The sequence below is a fragment of the Mycteria americana genome, chromosome 3, assembly GCF_035582795.1.
Source record: "Mycteria americana isolate JAX WOST 10 ecotype Jacksonville Zoo and Gardens chromosome 3, USCA_MyAme_1.0, whole genome shotgun sequence".
Lineage (NCBI taxonomy): Eukaryota > Metazoa > Chordata > Aves > Ciconiiformes > Ciconiidae > Mycteria > Mycteria americana.
The window spans coordinates 131,670,691-131,689,370 of NC_134367.1; the positions used below are offsets into that span (position 1 = coordinate 131,670,691).

Below are 18,680 nucleotides of genomic sequence, written 5' to 3' on the forward strand. Positions count from 1 at the left end.
AACGCCATTTAATGGTTTGCATTCCATTTTTCTTGAACTATAAAAGAAAATTCTAAAATCCTAGTAGTTCTTGGGGTGTTACATGTGTTAAAAAGTATATGCACCTGTATAAAAATGTAACTGGTGGAAAGAAATACTGGGTGTGTTTGCTTTTACTGTGCTGTTGGACAGATGAGATGAATAGTAACATGTAATTTTATTGTGTCGATATTTTTCCTCCTACAGAGAAGATGGAGAGCTAGAAGATGGTGAAATAGATGATGCAGCATATGAAGATGTGAAAGAACATGGTACAAAAGGTGATGATAAACAGAAAAATGAAAAAGGACATAGAAAATCACGGAAGAAACGCAAAAAAGAAAAAGAAAAGAAAAAATCAAAAAGGAGAAGACGGGATAAGCATAAGGTTAGGAAATGCAAACCAAAATATCGGAGGTGCTTATTTAATTCCAGGTTTCCAGGTTTAGACAAGAACCTATGGAATTAGAGAAGAAAACTAAAATGGTTTTACTACTATTTAGGCAATCTTTGGTCTCTGAGGGCAAGTTTTGGGACTCCTGTCTTACCAATGCACTTCAGTATTAAAGAATTTGTTTAAATAGACTTTTGACACATGGAAGTGCATATTCACACATTTCAGTGACAGTTTATGTGAGGCAAGAGACAGTAAATCATTAAATAATCCAGCCATAGCACATTTCAAATGATAGTTTGGAAGCTTGCTTCTTAGCTTTGCCTAAATGCATTTTCATAAACTTGGTTTTCATCTCTTTATATTTAAAAGAAGTACAATATCAGATTGTGGGTGTAACTATGTTGTGATATACATCTTCATCAGATGCTTATTTATTTCAATATTTCTTTTAATAGCAGTTTACAAAATACCGACATTTATGAGCATTTTACTCTCTGCTATTGTCAGTGGTTGTGGTAGTTCTGACATGAAAGGCCGAAGTGTTAAACCACTTCTTAAAATGTTTAAATCTTAAGCAGCGGCGTAAGTTAAGCACTGGCCACTGACAATGATAATGGTAGCTGAACCATAGTGAGTGAGAGTTTTTTAGGATAAGAGGCAAAATTTAAATTTATCAATTTCACTTTTTGTGCTAATTATCATATTTATGGAAAGAAAATATTTCAGGCTAGTTAAGTGAATTCTTCAGTTAAGTTCTTTAAGATAATGTTTCTAATAGATTTTTTTTTTTTTAGTCAACTTAATTATATGCAAGAGATTCACAAAATTTTAACCTAGAAAATGAAACCCAATGGTCCTTTTCTAAAAATCACAGAAATACAGTATTCTCGTATGGTTTCCCCTCTAAATTTTCTGCAAAACAATACATCTAAATAAAACACTTGTAATGAAGTAACGCTGAGATTCCTCCCTGCAGAAAATGACAGGATTCTAATCATTTCTATGGTCATATGCAAGTTTCTAGCCATCTCCCAGATTTGTTAGCCTTCCAGCAGAATCCCTGCTGTGTCGCAAAGAAGCAGGGCTCAGAGACACCTGTAGGAAGCTGATATAACCCAGAGAAACTACATGGCCCTCAAGTCCTACATTCGGAAGCCTTGTCGGATCAGGCCTCTTTCTCTGATAAAAAGAGTGGGTCATCAGAGTGTGCCTTCTTTAGCTTCCTCCTGAAGCAGAGGTTTGTAAGAGTTAAGAAAATACTTTTATTTATTGGGCTAATGCTTCCTTTGAGTTCATATGCAGCAGACCAGTTAGGGAATTATATAACAGCCTTTGAGAGCGCTATTTTCTTCTTTTTTTCAGCATAACTCTCCTTCCAGTGATGACAGTTCAGACTACAGCCATGACTCTGATATTGAGCGTACAGAAAGACCACATAAAAAGAGTAGCAGCTCTTCATACAGAGATTATGATTCTTCGTTCAGTCAGGTAGTATTTTTTCAAACTGATTTCTCATGTCTTTATTTAGGTGCGATTTAAAAAATGTGTATGTAAATGATGCGATTTTTGAAAGGTGATTTGATCACAGTGCCCATTCTCACAGATTTCAGGAAACACATCTAGTTCTCATCTCCTTGGGTAGATCTCCAAATGTAAAGCATTATCTGTGGCATGAATGTAGGTGGTGTAAACAAGCCTGATACTATTTTTTCCTCCATCAGGCAATAATTAGGATATCTTTATTACTGCCTGCATTGGATTTAGATGGTACTAAGAGGAAACAGCTCTTGAAAAGCCACCTTTAAATATCTGGAGTTGATTCTGCTTTCTGATAGTTCAGTTTGTCCTGGCTTTTCTCAGTCTGTGCAGCTTGATAGCCCTCCTGAGACCACTGGGTGAAAGAGAATGCCGTTCTCTAAAGCTGAGATAGAGCAGCTAGAGGCTTGGTGAAACTGGTGCTTCAGAGGAGAGGAAACTTTCCTTTTAGCCTGAAACCATTCCAGAAACCTCTAAGCCAGCTATTAACAAACTGAAGATGCTGTCTGCAGAAATGGGAGAAGGGACAGTGCTGGCTTAGGAGTGGCAATAAGCAGTATTTCATCCTGACTGATGGACAGGACAGGTTGTTTCATCTGTGTCCAAGATCGTCCTGATATGGAGATCATGAATGGAAAAAATTTATTTTAATCATAGTTCATCTAAGTAGCACTTAGAACACTTAGAACTGCATACGTTAAAATGCTTTGTCAACCCCACTGAAAAGTGTTCTGGAGTGTAGATGCTGATGCTGTTGTTCTTTGTCCTTTTTCCTATTTTGATGCATTCAGAATCAAAAGTACTAATTTTTACTAAATAACTGATTTTTACTCTTTATTATTAATGCTTGTTTGTGCAAATCTGTTAGCATGACAGTAAAACGGTGAAAACAATTGTTTTTGTAGAGCAGTTTGGAGGGGTGTGTTTTGAAATATTGAGTTGCTTCTGAACAATGCAATCAATCCCTTTCATACAGCATGGACACGTATCAGGAAATTACATGAGTTCACAGAAAATGCAACATAAAAAAAATGTAAAAAGTAAGGAGTATGACGACTATAGTCATTACAGTGATGAAAACTTTGGTAATTATAACGAGGAAGAAAAGGATGAAGATTTTGCTGATCAGCTTAAACAATACAGGCAAGCTAAAGAGACCTCCAGTACTGATTTAGGACCTCCATTCCCGAAAGAACCAGTGAAAAAACAGGGGATGAAAGGGATCCAGAAAGGTAAGATAATTTGAATTGTTAACTGTAGTAGTGGATGGTGGCAGCAGTTGTATCATCCATCATTTCAGGATGTTTGTCTTGAGAGCTGGATGAAGAAAGCCGCCAGTGGTGGCTTTCCTATGAGCTTGCAGTTTCCCATCAGTAAGTGATAATGCTGTTCATCGTGAAGGAATAATAGCGTGTGGTCGCACTGGTGCATATATTGAAGAAAAGATCAAGTGTTGGGTAGTGTATACGTAGTAAATAAAGACAGAAAACCCTATTAAAAAGCCAAGATCTTCGTTGTGTAACTGCTTGAGTAAGAAATAGGGCTGTAAAGTGACTTTCTGGTGATAGTTTATGGAAATCTGAAATGGGACTTGATTGAGGGGAGGAATGTAAATATGTCAATTCCGAAACCTAATTTAGCCCCCCCCCTTAAGTACCTAGAAATTTTAATAGATGCCTGAATACTTTTATTAGTATGCCCCACAAGTATGCTAGTATCCTTTTATTTTTCTTTTCACAACTTTTCTTGCATTCAAAGCTGGGCCGATACAAATGCTGCTGAAGAAGTGTTCCTCTTAAGCAGCATATTCCTGAAAGAGCCCTGCTGCCCTTATTTCATGCCTTACTTGTATAAACCTAGTTATGCAAGCATTCTTGTTTGCACTTTTCATTGGGTGTCTCATCATTTCCTTACTATTGTAATGCAATTCATTGAGCCAGCTTACGTCTCTGGCCTCCGTATTATGAAGGGACTTCTGACTCCCCAGTTGTCTTGTATTACTGCATGCTGCTGCGGGGTGTGGAAGGTCAGGCAACGGAGACGGTGTATACCATTAACAGAGAGAGCCTGATCTACCATCTAGAAGTGCTTAACTTGTTCTCATCCCTGTTTCTATGAGATCAAGTTCTCATTTCAGAAACTGTTGATTCAGTTTGCAAAATTTTCTCCCCTTAATCATGGCTAACAGTTTGTCTCCCAGGCAAAATTCGAGCAGGGTTTTGTAATGACAGTATGAATACCTTACTAGTTCTTGGGAAGATACTGTGTGTTATACAAAGGTAGTAAGCTGTCTTCTAATTTACTACAGTGAAGATTTATTGTATTCTGTTTTGGTTCACAATAAAATAAAGTGGCAGAAGATTGGCAGAATCTTTTTAGCTGAGACAAAAATGGCTTTTCATGTGCTGCTTGGCAATACTGCTTCAAAATCTCTGTCTGCAAGTCATCTGAGATGAAGTCAAGGTGTTTTCACTGGAATCAGCCTTGATGTCGCAGGGTGGCTGCCACCTGAAGCGGGTGTGGTGTCCGCAGAACTTTCTAGCTGGTTTGCTTTGGTTTTAAATTGATGAGAAAGCAGATACTCTGTCTCTGTGGTTTTAGTTGAGACCATGACTTCTGGCACGCTGCTGGCTGGATAATTACTGTCTTGAGGCTTCCAAACAGTTACCATTAAACATTTTTATATTCAAAGCTCTTCTGTCATATTTCTTAGCTTACGATCTCAGGTTTCTTGCATGTTGTGACAATGAAACACACACACACCTGGATGCCAGTTGTACTGGTTAGTTCTGTATTCAGAAAATGACCAAATGGCACAAAATATTTCAAGTATTTGGCCTGGTTAGAAATAACGTCTGCACTTCTAATTGTGAGAAACTCCTTTGAACAAGATTAATTTTATATTCAGTTTGTCAGTCTGCTATTGATTTGAAGCACTTTTTGAAGAGCAGGCAGTTGCACAGAATTACAATTGGCTGGTGTAGTTGTACTTGCCAACTCGTGATTCAAGATAGTATTTAGGAATTCAGACTGCAAAAAGCTAGATATTTAGTTTGTTAGATTTGTCTGTATTCGATGTCACTAGCTAACCATTTTTCTTTACTTTCTGAGGTCATTTAAAGAGGTCACTGCTGTTTTTCAGGTATTTCTCAAAGAGGTAATAATTACAATATTGGTCGAGGGCGTGGAATGCAAAAGAAACTGAAGCGTAAAGATCGTGGAAGGGGAAGAGGGGGCAATAAAGGATCTGATGGCTTTCATGAGGTACGTGGAATTAAAGCTGAATTGCTAATGTAGTTGTTTCAAATGCCTGGATGCTTTGCTTTAACAAAGAGTGTTTAAAAATACATATCTTTAAACTTTTTTCTCTTACCTAGAAAATTACTAGAATTTTCCAACACTTGATGTATGAATTATAACTTAAGCTAATACATAATTTTATAGTTTTTCTTGGAAATAAGAAAAACTAGCAGAAAGTGGTTTATGACCTTTGGTTTTGAATGATGCATGAACTTCAATGTTAACTGTATCTGAAATAAGATGTTTTGCTACTACCCGTTCACCTCAGATTTTTCAGCAAAGAAAATGGACAGCTTTTTCCAGTTTGCATCTGAATCATGAAGAATTCTTCTCTTTCCATAGCTGTGACTGTGGAAATGGAAATATATGTGACCTTGGTTTTCATTTAGTAACTCTTTGCACAGGAATTAGAGAAACATATTGTTCAGTATTGCCATGGTATTTGTAGATTTCTCACTCCAGTCTTCATTTAAATGAAAAACAATACAAAATCGATGATTAATGGATCAAATCCATCCATGGCTGAAATACATTATTTAAGCCAAATCATATTTAAGTCTATATACTGCAACTAAAATGTCTGTGGTTCTCTTCCCTCCTGCACTCCAGAATGCACATGGCTGGCTTCTTGCTAATGCGGTGATGTGTAATTCAGCCATGTTAATTTTTCTCCGTGTGCTCCAGCTGGCCTAACTCTCTGGGGCTCCTGGGTGGTCCTGATCAGATTTTCCTTTCCCTGCCCTGCATGTGGTAGGGAAAAGGGCAGCTGTTTGATCTGTTAGGATGATGCCTCATTTCTAGGACTCCTCCTTCCTGTTGCTGTAGAGCATGCCCTGTCCTCCAGCGTCGTCTCCCAAGCCGTGGGGAAGGGTGGAGGCGAGGAGGCAGCTGCAGGCAGGTCCCAGCAGGGCTGGGAGGCAGAAGAGAAAAAGCTGGGCTCCTGGCTACAGCAAAATAATGAATTCTGCTGCACAGATGCTGAACTGTGCGGTGTGGTGGGGTAACTGCCGAGACTTCCAAGCCGCACAGCGGCATCCCTGGGATTCTCGGGGACACGGTGGGAGCGTTTCAACCTTCCTTGGGCTGTTGTTTCAAGTGCTTTGCGGTGTGGGGCGGTTGCTGGTTTGCAGTGCTCCCAGAGAGACTTGGAGCATCGTGTTTATGTGATATTTGCGTTAGCCTTGAAGAGGATCGGGTATTAGATTCAAAGCTGCTTTGTCTGAAGCAGCTGAGATTTCTCTGGATTTAATGTGTTCAGAGTAGAAAATGGATCTTGACTGATCCAGGACTGGCATTTCTAGCTCACAGATTTCTGCTTCTCAATGTCAACAAAATCCACAAATCATTCTTAGTGTTAATGTTTTGTGACATTGCTTAATCTGCCGAGCAAAATGAGACTGGACATTTTGTATGTACTGGTGCTCGTGTGTGCTCATGATGCAGTGTGATGACTGTGGAGAACCACATCCATTCTGTTTCAGAAGTTCCCACTTAGCAGTCAGATCCCTGCTCATTTTTGTGAACTTTGGAAATGGGAAAAGCCTGTTTCCCTCTATCACCAGATCAGTAGGCCACCACCTAGCACTGCAAAGACGACGTTTGTTTCTGCCCTCTGTTGCGGTGTCATAGACAGCAGTTCATTAAAGGCCATCTACTTCCATGACTTCACTAGCTCTGCCAGGCCCCCTCAACACCTGACCCAGACTCTCTAGTTAGATGAGTTTACTGCAGTTTCTTTAGTTTATCTCAAGTGCAGATGCCACATGGGAATCACATCATAAGAGGGAACAATTATTTGCCTCCCCAGGTACGTAATAATTCTTACGTGTTAGGTCATGATTGAATTGTGCTTCCTCTCTGCTTTGCCTCATGGTATAAGCAAACAGGTTATTTTTCTCCTAGTGGGAGAAAAAAGGAGATAGATAATCCAGAGATAACAATTGCGTGAGAAGCACGTAGAGGGGAAGGACTGGCAAAGTATAGCCTTGTGGCTAAGATGGTGGTCTGGAAGCCTGGGTGATTGCTCAACTCCTGGCTGTCTGCAGAGGTGCCCTTAATCAGAGGGCGGTTGGCACTGACTTAGTGGGTGCCCAGGAGTCAGCCCTGCTTTCCAGCATTGTCAGATGAAGTGTGAGATTCTCTGTCCATTCAGTGAAGTTATTTGTGTCTGCTATATTGTAAGAAGTTTCTGATTTGGTTGCATTTATAAAAAAGACTCTGTATTAAAGCAGCTAAGAAAAAGTATGTGTATTTACCTTTACTTTGAGCTGTGGGTATAATAATTCTAAGAACTTAAATCATGGTGTAGTTAATCACATTTTGGGGTAACTAGTGCACCAAGTATGCTCTAATATTTTGCAACTGTGCTTAATAAGTAAGCATCAGTAGGATGTTCATTTTTCTTACAGGACGGCAAACCAGTGAAGAAATGGGTTAATATGAGTCAGGAGTTCATAAATCAGCATACAGTGGAACACAAAGGCAAACAAATTTGTAAATATTTCCTTGAAGGGAGATGTATTAAGGTAATTATGCACTGTCTCTGTCGGTCCTCGTCCTTGGTGTGAGGAAGGGGAGACGATGCTCTGTTCTTTTTTACTTCAGCTGATGCAAACAAAACTTGTATGTTGAAACTCAAGTGTTTTGATTTCTAATGTTTTGCATGTTTATAGATGAATGCCAACGGAAGTACTTGTGGGAAAATATCCCCTTCTGTTACACATTTTGAATTATTACAAATTCTTTAAAAAATTATTGTGTTTGCTTATTAGTATATCCAGTAAAAACATCTGTTATAGTATCATAAACTTACACTGACAATGTATCATATGTAAATATACAAATCTTACAAGTATGGAATCTGTAAATAGGCAATGATTTCTGAATGTATTACATTATCTCTCTTTTATGTGCTACTGCTAATTTTGAAACATTGAAGGAATTGCTTAATTATGCTAAATTATTTCTCTCTCCAAAGTAAAAAGTGGGGTTGTAGTAATAGTTCCCCTACCAAAGAATCATCTTCCTTCAGCCAGCAAGTGGAAGGCAGCAGAAAGAAGAGAATGCTATTCAGAGCAGTCAGCTGGCAAGCAAAAGCCCTAGCAAGACAGTCTCTTATTACATAAAAAAAATTGCTATTGCTTCATTTTGAAGCTTATGCTGCTGTGGAGTTGAATCCTCTGATGTGAGACTAGTTCAGTCAGTTATAAAACACACTTAAGAAAAACTGCATGCTTCTCGAATAAGTGAGTGCGTCATTTATATTTGGTTCCTCTGTGTATTTAGAGATAGAATGTTTTCTGTTTCTTTTTTCAAATGGTCAAAGTAAGGGTGAAACTTAGTATGCTTTTTTCCCAAACCAGGGGGGAATTGAAAACAATGCATTTGTGGCTGCCTTTATATATTTTAGTATGCCATGCTCAGTAAGATGAGTATTTGCTGCCACCTTCAGTTTTAAAACCAGTGGCTGACAGAGCACTTAGTTTAATTTTCCTGAAAATAAATACAAAAAGTATGCAAAAAAACCTCTCCAGCAAAGTAATCCTAATGTATAACATGATATGGTTGATAGAAACTTGATATTATTTGGACTCTGTTTTTCATACATGGAAGAGTCTTAATACTTTCCTTGTTGGTCTTTTTTTAACTTCTCTCAAAATCAGGTTTTCTGATCAAGCGCTTAATTGTTTATATGGAAAAGAGTTTCAGTAAAGTGTTCATTTAAATGACTTTTTAATGCAAATTACTAGGTGGAGACAGAGAAGAGAACTGGTACTGTAAGGCCAGCTTGTTTTCTGTGGCCACTGCATATATTCCTGATTGAATCCCGATTCAGGAATTCCTGACTCTCTATGGCCAGGCCCCCCTGTTCACAGTTCTTAGGGACATGCTTATAATGCAATTCTGTGTTAGTAAAGATAAAAAGGTTAAATTCACCTAAGGAGGATGTTTTTCTTTAATTATGAAACGGAATTACTCAGCAATTCAAATTGATAATGTTTTTTCTTGGTTTTTTTTTTTTTTTTATTTATAGGGAGAGCAGTGTAAATTTGATCATGATGCAGAGATTGAAAAGAAAAAGGAAATCTGCAAGTTTTACATACAGGGTTACTGCACCAAAGGAGAGAACTGCATTTATTTGCACAATATCCTTTAAAAAAAAATACTTGAATTAAACTGAAAGTTTGTATTTACTCTTAATTGATGTAAGTGATTTTTAAGGGTAGCTATTTCTTTTCTTCAGAAACTGTACCAAAGACTATGTAGATTTACTACAACAAGATTCTTTTTCTGGTCAAATACTTAGGAGAAAATACATATAAAATTATTGGTTTGTTTTTGGTTTTAAGGATTTTTAATGTTTTAAAAGATAAAACCCGTTGAAGTTAGATGCATTTGTCCACATACTTTTAAACCCCTGATCTGTTCTTGTTTGTTGTAAAGGACTTGTGTTTTATTCTGGAATTGAGACCTTCATCTTTTTAATCACAATTTTAGAATCAAGTCAAAAATAACGTTAAGGACACAGTAATGTAATTATTAGTAAAACGTTAAATGGAACTAGGAGGTAAGTTGGTTATTAGCTTTCAAAATTCTTAAGATACTGCTTTGGAAAGATTAAGTGCTGGTGAATAATTGAAGGACAGTTGACAGCTGAATTTCATAAACTTGCCAAAGAGTGCAAACTAGAAATCAGCTTTTGTTAAGAATCCTTAATACATTGCTTACATGAATTCCCTTGCAAGTTCTACCATACAGGAGCAAAATGCTATCAAGGAGATAAGTGCAAATTTTCTCATGCTCCCCTGACTGCAGAAACAAAAGAGCTGTTGGATAAGGTGAGCAATTCAACAAACAAGGTTTGTTGCTAGAAAGAATAGGGGGGAGGTTGCTAGAAATTTCCGTAGGATTCTCAGGCAGTGTGGTGCTAAACAGTAATGCTGTTAAGCTTCCCTGTTGCTCTTTAGCACAGTAAGTCTGTGCCCAGTTTCAGTACCAGGAATTCCCCTTGCCATCAGTTATTCACTTCTTTTTTAGCCATATCAGACTTGTTTATTGTCACAGCTCAAGTTTCTGCCCATGAACTTTCTTTTGCGTTCCTTTCTGTGGAAATCTTCATGTACTCCGTAACAAGAAGTGTGGCTTTACTGTTGTCTACCTTTAGCTGCCTAGAAGTTAGATACCATCTGACTGACTTCAGCTCTCAGGGTGGAGAAAGGAATGAGGTGCCTCCTCTGAATGATTCATGAAATCTTGACCTTTGTGTTAAGTAGGATATTCGTGTCTCTCTCCAGTTACTATACAACAGGCCTTAACAGAAAAGTGGCCTGAATTTAACACTAGAAACATTATGAATCTTAGAATCTAAGTCCTTCAATTCCTGTTGCTTAAAATTACTGTTTGAAGGAAATGGACTTGTGTGAAATTGTCCTTTCCTGGCTACAGAAGTAGTTTTCTTCCTGGCTGCGAATCCTGCAGAACAAGTAATAATAGATTTATAATTCGTCTGAGTTTGATGGCAATATATAGTAGTATTGTAGCAGGTAATTATATTTAAATGGAAAGTGCAAGACTAAACTGAATTGCATGTACTGCAAAATTAATGAATTGTTTGCTACATTGCTTCTTCTAGGTTTTGAATACTGAGGAGGAACCACAAAATGAAGATGAGAAAGAACTGGAGGAACTCAGAAAGCGTGGCATAGTTCCTCTCCCTAAGCCACCACCAGGTGTTGGACTTCTGCCAACCCCGCCAGAGCAATACCCGTTTTCTGAGTCTGATATAGAAAATTATCAAGATCCTTCAGGAGAATATAAGAAAATCCCATCTCTCTTTGAAATAGTTGTGAAGCCCACTGTGGATTTAGCACACAAAATTGGAAAAAAGTAGGTTTTAGAATTTTGTGTAGAACTCTCCTGAAAATATGGCTGCATAAATATTTAAACAATTCTCTTTGTTTCTGTCAGAAGTATATACTTCTGAGTATATTGCTAAGTTAATGATCTGTCAAATATTGTCTGTCATAATTATTTACTCATTTAATGCTTTCCATAGAAGAGAGCTTACTGAGCCTTGACCTTCCAGAAAGTCACTTCGATGGTTGTTTTGGCTCTGTGCCTGCCTTGCCTATCTCCATTTGCAGGTTGAGCAAAGTTCATTCTCTTCTAAACTCTTTTTATAGTTAGCTTTTTCTTGACCGAAGCCAATCGACACTCCTGACTGTTGGAGACTGTTGGCCTTGGGATGTTTAAAACTTTGGTTACAGCAAATGTCCGGTTCTGTACGTGCTAATATTGAAAAAATGTTCGACTTCCAGACAAACTCTGTCATGTGTAATGTATATAGTTACTCTCTTTGAAAATTATTTTGCTTGTTTCAGATTTTTATCTAACTTCAGATCAACTAAGTACGAACAGACATCTGTAAGAGCGAGGAGAGGGAGGAGATAGCTAATAGCCTGTTGATCTTCGTGGGTGCAAAATTTGATTCACTAATTTTCTTCTGCCTACAGGCCACCGACCTTCTATAACAGTGCATCACCACCAAGACCACCGTTTCAGGGAAATGACCCACATTCTCAGCATATGTATAATCCAGGTTCAAGTCCAGGGCCAGGACCCGGCATGTCACAAGGACATAACGGGCCGCCAATGCACCCAGGTTCTCCTGGACATCATCCGTGCGCAGGGCCTCAAGGCCCAGGAATGCCACAGAGTCCTCCTATGCAGGGTGTTCCACCAGGCTTTCTCGGGCCACAGAACCAGACTGGTATGCCTATGCAAGGACAGCAAGGTGGTCCGCCTCTCACGCCACCGGGTCTCGGTGGATCTTACAATGCCCCAGGAGTTCAAGGACATATGGTGAATATGCCGAGAGAGAATCATTGTCCTCCGGGGCCACAATACCAGCAGATGCCTGGTGAACGGCAGCCGAATATGAATTACGAGCCTATTCAGAACCCAGCTGATTTCTATGACAATTACTATTCTCATCAAGCCGTACATAACTTCCAGCCAGCTAATAACTCTGGTGGTAAGGACATTTAAAAATTGTTGTTCCTTGATACGACGCTTTGCAGTTGTGCGGTATTAAAACATCACGGCTCCAAAGCTGAGCAGCTGAAAGAATTTTGGGTAGAAAGCCAAACCTCCTGGAATGTCTTCAGTGTATAGGCTTTTTCAGCTGATGCTTTCCAGTCGTGTGATATAAGTTACACTGGTTTTGCTTGATTGTGTTTTATGTTTTATCTCCTCTGCTGTAAAAGCTTGTATAGGTTAGCTGCTAACTTGTTTTTTTTGTACTGCAGATGGAACATGGCATGGAGAATTTACAGATCACCAGGCTCACCTCATGGCTCAAGAGTCGCATCAAGGTGGAAGCGAGTCAGACTGCATGAGTAGCCATATGGGCCATAAACCAGCCATTAACGTACCCGATTTTCTTCCAGCAATGCAGAAGGCCCTTTATGTAAGACTTAGTCAAAAGCATCAAAGAGATGGAGACTCTGTCAGCAGCCAGGGCCAGAGGGCAATGAGCAAAGATGAAGGTAAAGATAATTCTGTTAGAGTTCTAAACATGCTTATTGACCACCTATTAGCCTGGAACACATCTGTTGACTTGGATTTTCATCACGTTACCATTGACAATTATTGTGAATACCAACTCAAGTACCAACTCAAATAATATTTTCGGCTGAATATACTTGCTTTCCTTCCCAGCTTGTTCCAGCATTTTAGTATACGCTTCGTTGCTGCATTCCAGTTTCAAGTAGAAAGATCTGTGGATAATTTTTGCATATAGTTTGTACTTTTAAAAGGTTCTGTTGTTGATAACTTCTTAAAACCCCGGATTGAAACAGAAAGGTTATTATTTCTAACTGCTGGTACTGCAAGCGCATCTTAGATTCTGTTCATTCAGTTGTGCATCTTGATCTTTTCTGCATATTCTGTTTCTCTAGAGGCGTATTTTTTCCTCTGTGATATCTGAAATTTGCAGTGTTTAATCTGAGTGTCTCTGCTGTAACCTGGACAATGGAGAGCAGTAAGCCTGCAGATAAGATTCAGCCACACAGAGTATGTTTGTCCCTTGACCCGCTCCCTGCTGCACCCTTTTCTGAGGCTGCTAAGTTACGTGTCCAGAAATGCATCTTCTGTCTGACCAAAAGGCAGTTGCTGTATCAAATGGTTTTGAGGATATTGCCAGTATAACTCCGATCAAATGATGAGAGAGATCTGGAAATGCAGCCCTTCAGGCTACATACAAAACCAGAGCGACCTACAGTAATCTACTCTGAAGTGAAGACTTCTCACCAGTGCTTTAGAGTGACCGGTCCTCTTGTCTAGAGGGCTTTTGGAAAGCAGTAGAATGGAAAAATGTTCCTATTAGCTGCTTCCAACAACATGTCGCTCCCTGTTGTTGAATATTTGTGTGGTACAAGAAGCGTTGAGGAAACGTGCGTTCTTATGCATTAGATAGTGGTGATGGTGGTGGGTTTTGCCTTCGTTTCTTGTTTTATTGAGCCAGAATAGACCACTAGTCTCCTTCAGTGAGTAGGCAAGTTTAGGATGTGGACCTGAGCACAAGCTGTGTTGATAAGTCTTTCCAGTAAATTGCAGAAGGTAGTTGAGAATTTATCCTTTAAAATTAAATAGGCTTGTTTCTTCCCTTCCTGAATCTTGACCTCTCCCCAAAACCTTGTGATCGGATTGTAATAAGGCAGCAAATTCCGCATTTGTAATTTATCTGTTCCTAAGACTACTGCAAGGTGCCATTTTACTTTTTGTTCTGCCATCCTACAACGAAGGTCATTTTCATCAAGACTCAGATTTTAAATGTTTTTTTTTACTAGTACTGGTAGAAATAGTTGTTTGAAAGTAGGTTATTTTCCCAGATTAATATTGACAGAGAGATACGTAGACAGAATGCAGCAGAGTTTGGAGTATCTCAACTAGCTACAGGTTTTTTTTGTTACGTCAGTTCTTCATTGAAATTTATTTTTGTCATTTTAGATTACGGTTGTTATAATACAGGGAGTGATGATTTAATATTAGGTCTTTTCAGTTTGATTTTACTGAGAAGTTACCCTTTATATGAATAAATGTGTTGTATTCCCTAGTGATTGTTTGCTTGAATGACCTTTTTTTTTTTTTTTTTTAAGATGACAATGTCAACTGGTATTCCAGTAGTGAAGAGGAAGAGGGGAGCAGTGTTAAATCAATACTAAAAACCTTAAAGAAACAAAGCGAAAATTTTAGGAATCGGCAACAACATTCCACAGAGCAGCACATGCTTGGTATTCCTACCGATCCGAGGCTGGCAAAAGAAAAAGGAGCAGGGCCTCAGGCTGCTGACCCGAGACTTCGGGCCTCTCCAAGGTCCAACCCCAGAAAGCCTTCAGAATCCGCGTCCTTGGACCCACGGCTTGTACGAGATCCCAGGATGCACAAGGTCAGTGAGGGCGGTCATGCCAGCTCGTCCCTTGGGGGAGCAAAGCTAGATTTACACCATGCGCACACTGGAGTTAAAGTCAAGCAAAAAGGGATGGATGATGATGAAGAGGACTCAGAAAGAGAACTGAGAGAACGAGCTTTTCTGATACCGTTGGAACCTTTGCCTGGTGTAACGTTAAGGGATCCCCGATCTCAGCTTCGGCAGTTCAGCCACATTAAAATGGACGTTACCCTGATGAAACCAAACTTTGCTAAGCATATTGTATGGGCACCCGAAGACTTGCTCCCAATACCTTTGCCTAAGCCTGACCCTGTCTCTTCAATCAATTTACCTCTTCCTCCACTCATTGCTGACCAGAGACTTAATAAACTGCGGAATTTGAAAAACGATCCCCATCCAAATGCAATGCCAGCTGACCCGCGACTAGCTGCAAAGGCAAAAAACAACTTAACGGGCAGGAGCGGCTATTTGGATCCCTCTGCAGATTCGCATGCCAGTAGCTCAAGCAAATTAGGAGATCCTCGCTTACAAAAAAATGTCGATCCCAGACTCCACAGACTGTCGAGTGCAGATACGCATCATGGAGTCGCAAAGGATTCACACCCTCCGAAGTTTGACCCCCGCCTCGCCAGATCTGCTGCTGGCTCATCGCAGCCCTCGGAAGCTGCGACTGCTAAACCTGACCCAGATGCGCTGCCTCCGTACGCGCCCAAATTATCATCGAGTGGTGTTAGGCTGGGAACTCCAGGCTCGATACTGAGCGGTATTAGTTTGTATGATCCGAGAGATCACAGCTCATCATTGGACACAGCTCCAGCTAGTTCAGGAGAGAACGGAGAGAACCAGAAAAAAAGTATTTTGAAAAATTCTGGTAAAAATGAACCCAGTCTCTCAGAAGATACATCGCTGCCGAAGGCTGCCTCGAACGTGGAAAAAAATACAGAAGGATCAGCAGAAGCTACTTCAGATAAAGCAAATAGCACCAGTAAATCTCAGGCTAAACACTCCAGCGCTGCACCTGCGGTGCATAATCTTCCTATCCAAGCTTTATCAGGATTAATCAGACCGCAGTACAGCGACCCAAGGCAGGTTAGACAGCCTGGACAGGTAACTCAGACGCAGGATAGCGACCCGAATGGGGAATCGGATGATAAGTCGTTAAAAGATGTTTTCAAGACTTTCGATCCAACTGCTTCACCGTTTTGTTAGCAATTGATTTTAAGTCTTTTTACTGTTGTGAATATTGCAGTTTTCTGCTGTTTTGTAACTGGTTTACCTCTTTGCTTTATTTATTTTTAAATTATAATTATCAACACTTTTCAGCTGCTAATCTCAGAACCACATGCAGTTATACAGTATGCTATAGTGTTTGCAAAGCTGTGGTATTTTCTATATAATACTTTTCCAATTTCAGGGAGACTAATAATTGACATGTAGAAAACCCCCCATGTATCGTGTTAGAGCTGATAAAAGCACTTTCATTGTAAATAAGTCATTAAGAAAGTCCGAAGACCTGTATATGTGTGAGCTGTCTCTTTCATAAACAACATTTAGATATGATTGCCACATTTGTATGATTGTATAGATACAAGCAATATTATGTACATTACTGTGAGGGACACTGTTTGACAAGGATTGTCTGACGCATCAAGCCAAACCTACTAACTGATTTAAAACCTACGTAAATGATTTAAAAGGAAAATGTTGATCGTCCTTTTCAGATCAGTTGATGTAAGACATTGACAGTTTTTATTCATGCAGTCAATATTCTTAGTGTAAAAGAGACCTATATCGCATATTGAGGATTAAAAATGTCATATCTTTTAAAAGTATTTTATTCTATGCTGTATATAGAAGAAATTGTGAAGTACATAACTAGAAGAAAGTTACTGTTAAAAGTGGAGAATACCTAAGTTGTCTAATACAGAAAAGGTTTTTATTTAATTTTTTCACGCATACACAATTCTGATTAGTGCTATAAGTTACATTGTGGTGTTCATGTATTTCAATGTATTTTTGTATTCAGCTGCTTAATTTGTATTGCTTTTTTTGTATTGATGTAACTGCAGTACTTGTATTCATGGTGTCTTTATGACATTTTTAACAAAAAAATTAAAAAGGGTACAGTTAAAGTCTGGTAACGACTGTGATGTTGACATCTTGGCAGCTAGTTCAGCGCTGGGGAAAGAGCAGTGGGGGTGTCCGCAGGATGAAGGTGACTAAAACTGGTTTTAGTACAGCCGCTGCACCGCTTTACAGCCAGATGGTAGTGGGTTTTTAAGCTAACCTTGTACTGAATCCGAATGGAGTTAGCTTGCTGCGTGGTTCCAAGATCAGACTGCTGGGCTGGAGAGAGTCGTCATTGTTCTCTTGCTACAATTATCAGCATCGCTATGAGAAATGTCATGCATGTTCTTTAATTTCTGAAGATGTTGCATGCCGAGAGCACAACTGTCCTCAAAGCCTCTCTTGTTTTGCCTTTTGGGTTGCTTTTTATATAGAGGAAATGTAGTCATACCTAGCTAGCTACATTTACAATAAAAATTTGCCGTCTGCTCAATTGCCATCTGGTTCCCGCCCACTTGGAATGTTTCTTTGCATTAAGTCTCTTCCTTGGTGGACCTTTTCCTCTTTGTTTCTCTTTGTGGCCCAAGTAATGCTTGCGACTGGGACAGTGTAACATGTATTACAAATTCTGAGGTTTTGGTTTCTCGTGCCTGCGAGACAAACAGTAATCCAGACAAGAGTTGCGAGTGTCTTGCATTGATGAGCAGAGCTTGGACGAACAGAGGGAAGCTGCTGATTTCTACGTGTGCAAAACATGGCAGAGGAGACATCGCTGAAGGCAATACTGGTTTCGATTTGCCTTCCTAATTTCCCAGAGTATAAATTGTATTTATTTTATGATATTTTGAATCGTGCTCACTCAAAATAATTGAAAGCTCAGTAACAGACGTGAAACTTGGTTGTTATTTTGGAGTAATCTATCAGTCCTACATAATTAATTCTTATTACTTCTTCAGCTGATGAGGAGTTTGGCTGTTCAAGAATTTCATCAAAAAACCAAGCCAGCAGAATTGGACAGCAGGGAAAAATAGAAATAGTCTGGAAATAGCACACGGGTTGATAGGGGAACAAAGAAAAAGCGACAGTACTGAAGCCAAATGCATGGTTTCACATTTAGATGGGGAAGGTACTTGTAGGCTGTGCAGCTCTAACCTGACGTTACAACTTCTTGTAGGGTGGTGATGATGTCATCACTGAATTGGATTCTCTGTGGTTTTTTGAAAGTAGTGGAAGAGTAAGAGTCAAAGGAAAAGCTTTTTGATACCCAGAGAAAAATGACATGCCTTACAGTTGAGATAATCGAAGGGTCTCAGGTGGTTTGCCATCGGTCTGGTTAGGGACCCGTTTCGGAGTTGCAGGTCAAAATGAAGCGTGTTCTGGTAGGGGGACCCAGAGTGCTGGCTTCTAACCTTGGAGAGCCACTGCCATCGCAGTATCTTCAACACAATACAGTTCTACGCTTTGGAAAAGAAGGGGTACAAAGTAAGGAGGAAACGTAATTTGGAAGGGGCCAGCTAATCCTTGCAGCTTGTTGTCTCCACGTGTAACCACTTCTTTCCTTCTTCCCAGATCCAGCCGTGCCCAGCCAGCTTGTCCCCGTGGGCCTCCCCAGCTACGGCGCGAGGGTCTGCGGGCTGCTGCTCGGCTCCTCCGTCCACCTGTGCTTGCTGGTTTATTTGTTGCAGATTTCTTCCCCGAGTCTACGCTTGCTCTGGTGTGCCCGCTGCTACTGCGCGCTCTCGAAACGAGGAGATCCATTCCTACAGCGCAAGTACTAAACTACCTGATATGGGGAAGGTGCTGGGGTGTTGGAGGGGGCAGGTGGGGACGGTCCTGTCACACCGGGGTGGGCTGGAATGGGCTGCAGCCACCAGGCAAGTCAAGTCTGATCTGCTGTGTGGATTGATTGTG

The 18,680-nt window shown here is 39.9% G+C and overlaps 1 protein-coding gene across 2 annotated transcripts in view; it reads left to right on the top strand.

Moving 5' to 3' along the window:
• ZC3H6 (zinc finger CCCH-type containing 6) overlaps positions 1 to 17,186 on the top strand; it is a 30,038-nt gene extending 12,852 nt beyond the window's left edge. Inside the window, exons 2-12 of one of the 2 annotated variants that reach the window (XM_075497085.1) lie at positions 226 to 406; positions 1,778 to 1,903; positions 2,928 to 3,183; positions 5,094 to 5,215; positions 7,660 to 7,776; positions 9,285 to 9,396; positions 9,980 to 10,089; positions 10,884 to 11,137; positions 11,764 to 12,284; positions 12,559 to 12,798; positions 14,410 to 17,186. In XM_075497085.1, coding sequence (XP_075353200.1) covers positions 226 to 406; positions 1,778 to 1,903; positions 2,928 to 3,183; positions 5,094 to 5,215; positions 7,660 to 7,776; positions 9,285 to 9,396; positions 9,980 to 10,089; positions 10,884 to 11,137; positions 11,764 to 12,284; positions 12,559 to 12,798; positions 14,410 to 15,911 — 3,541 coding nt within the window. In that variant the 3' untranslated portion in view covers positions 15,912 to 17,186. Of the gene's footprint in view, positions 1 to 225; positions 407 to 1,777; positions 1,904 to 2,927; positions 3,184 to 5,093; positions 5,216 to 7,659; positions 7,777 to 9,284; positions 9,397 to 9,979; positions 10,090 to 10,883; positions 11,138 to 11,763; positions 12,285 to 12,558; positions 12,799 to 14,409 lie in introns of those variants that run through there. The other variant, XM_075497086.1, reaches the window with a different exon arrangement.
• The last annotated feature ends 1,494 nt before the right edge of the window (positions 17,187 to 18,680 follow it).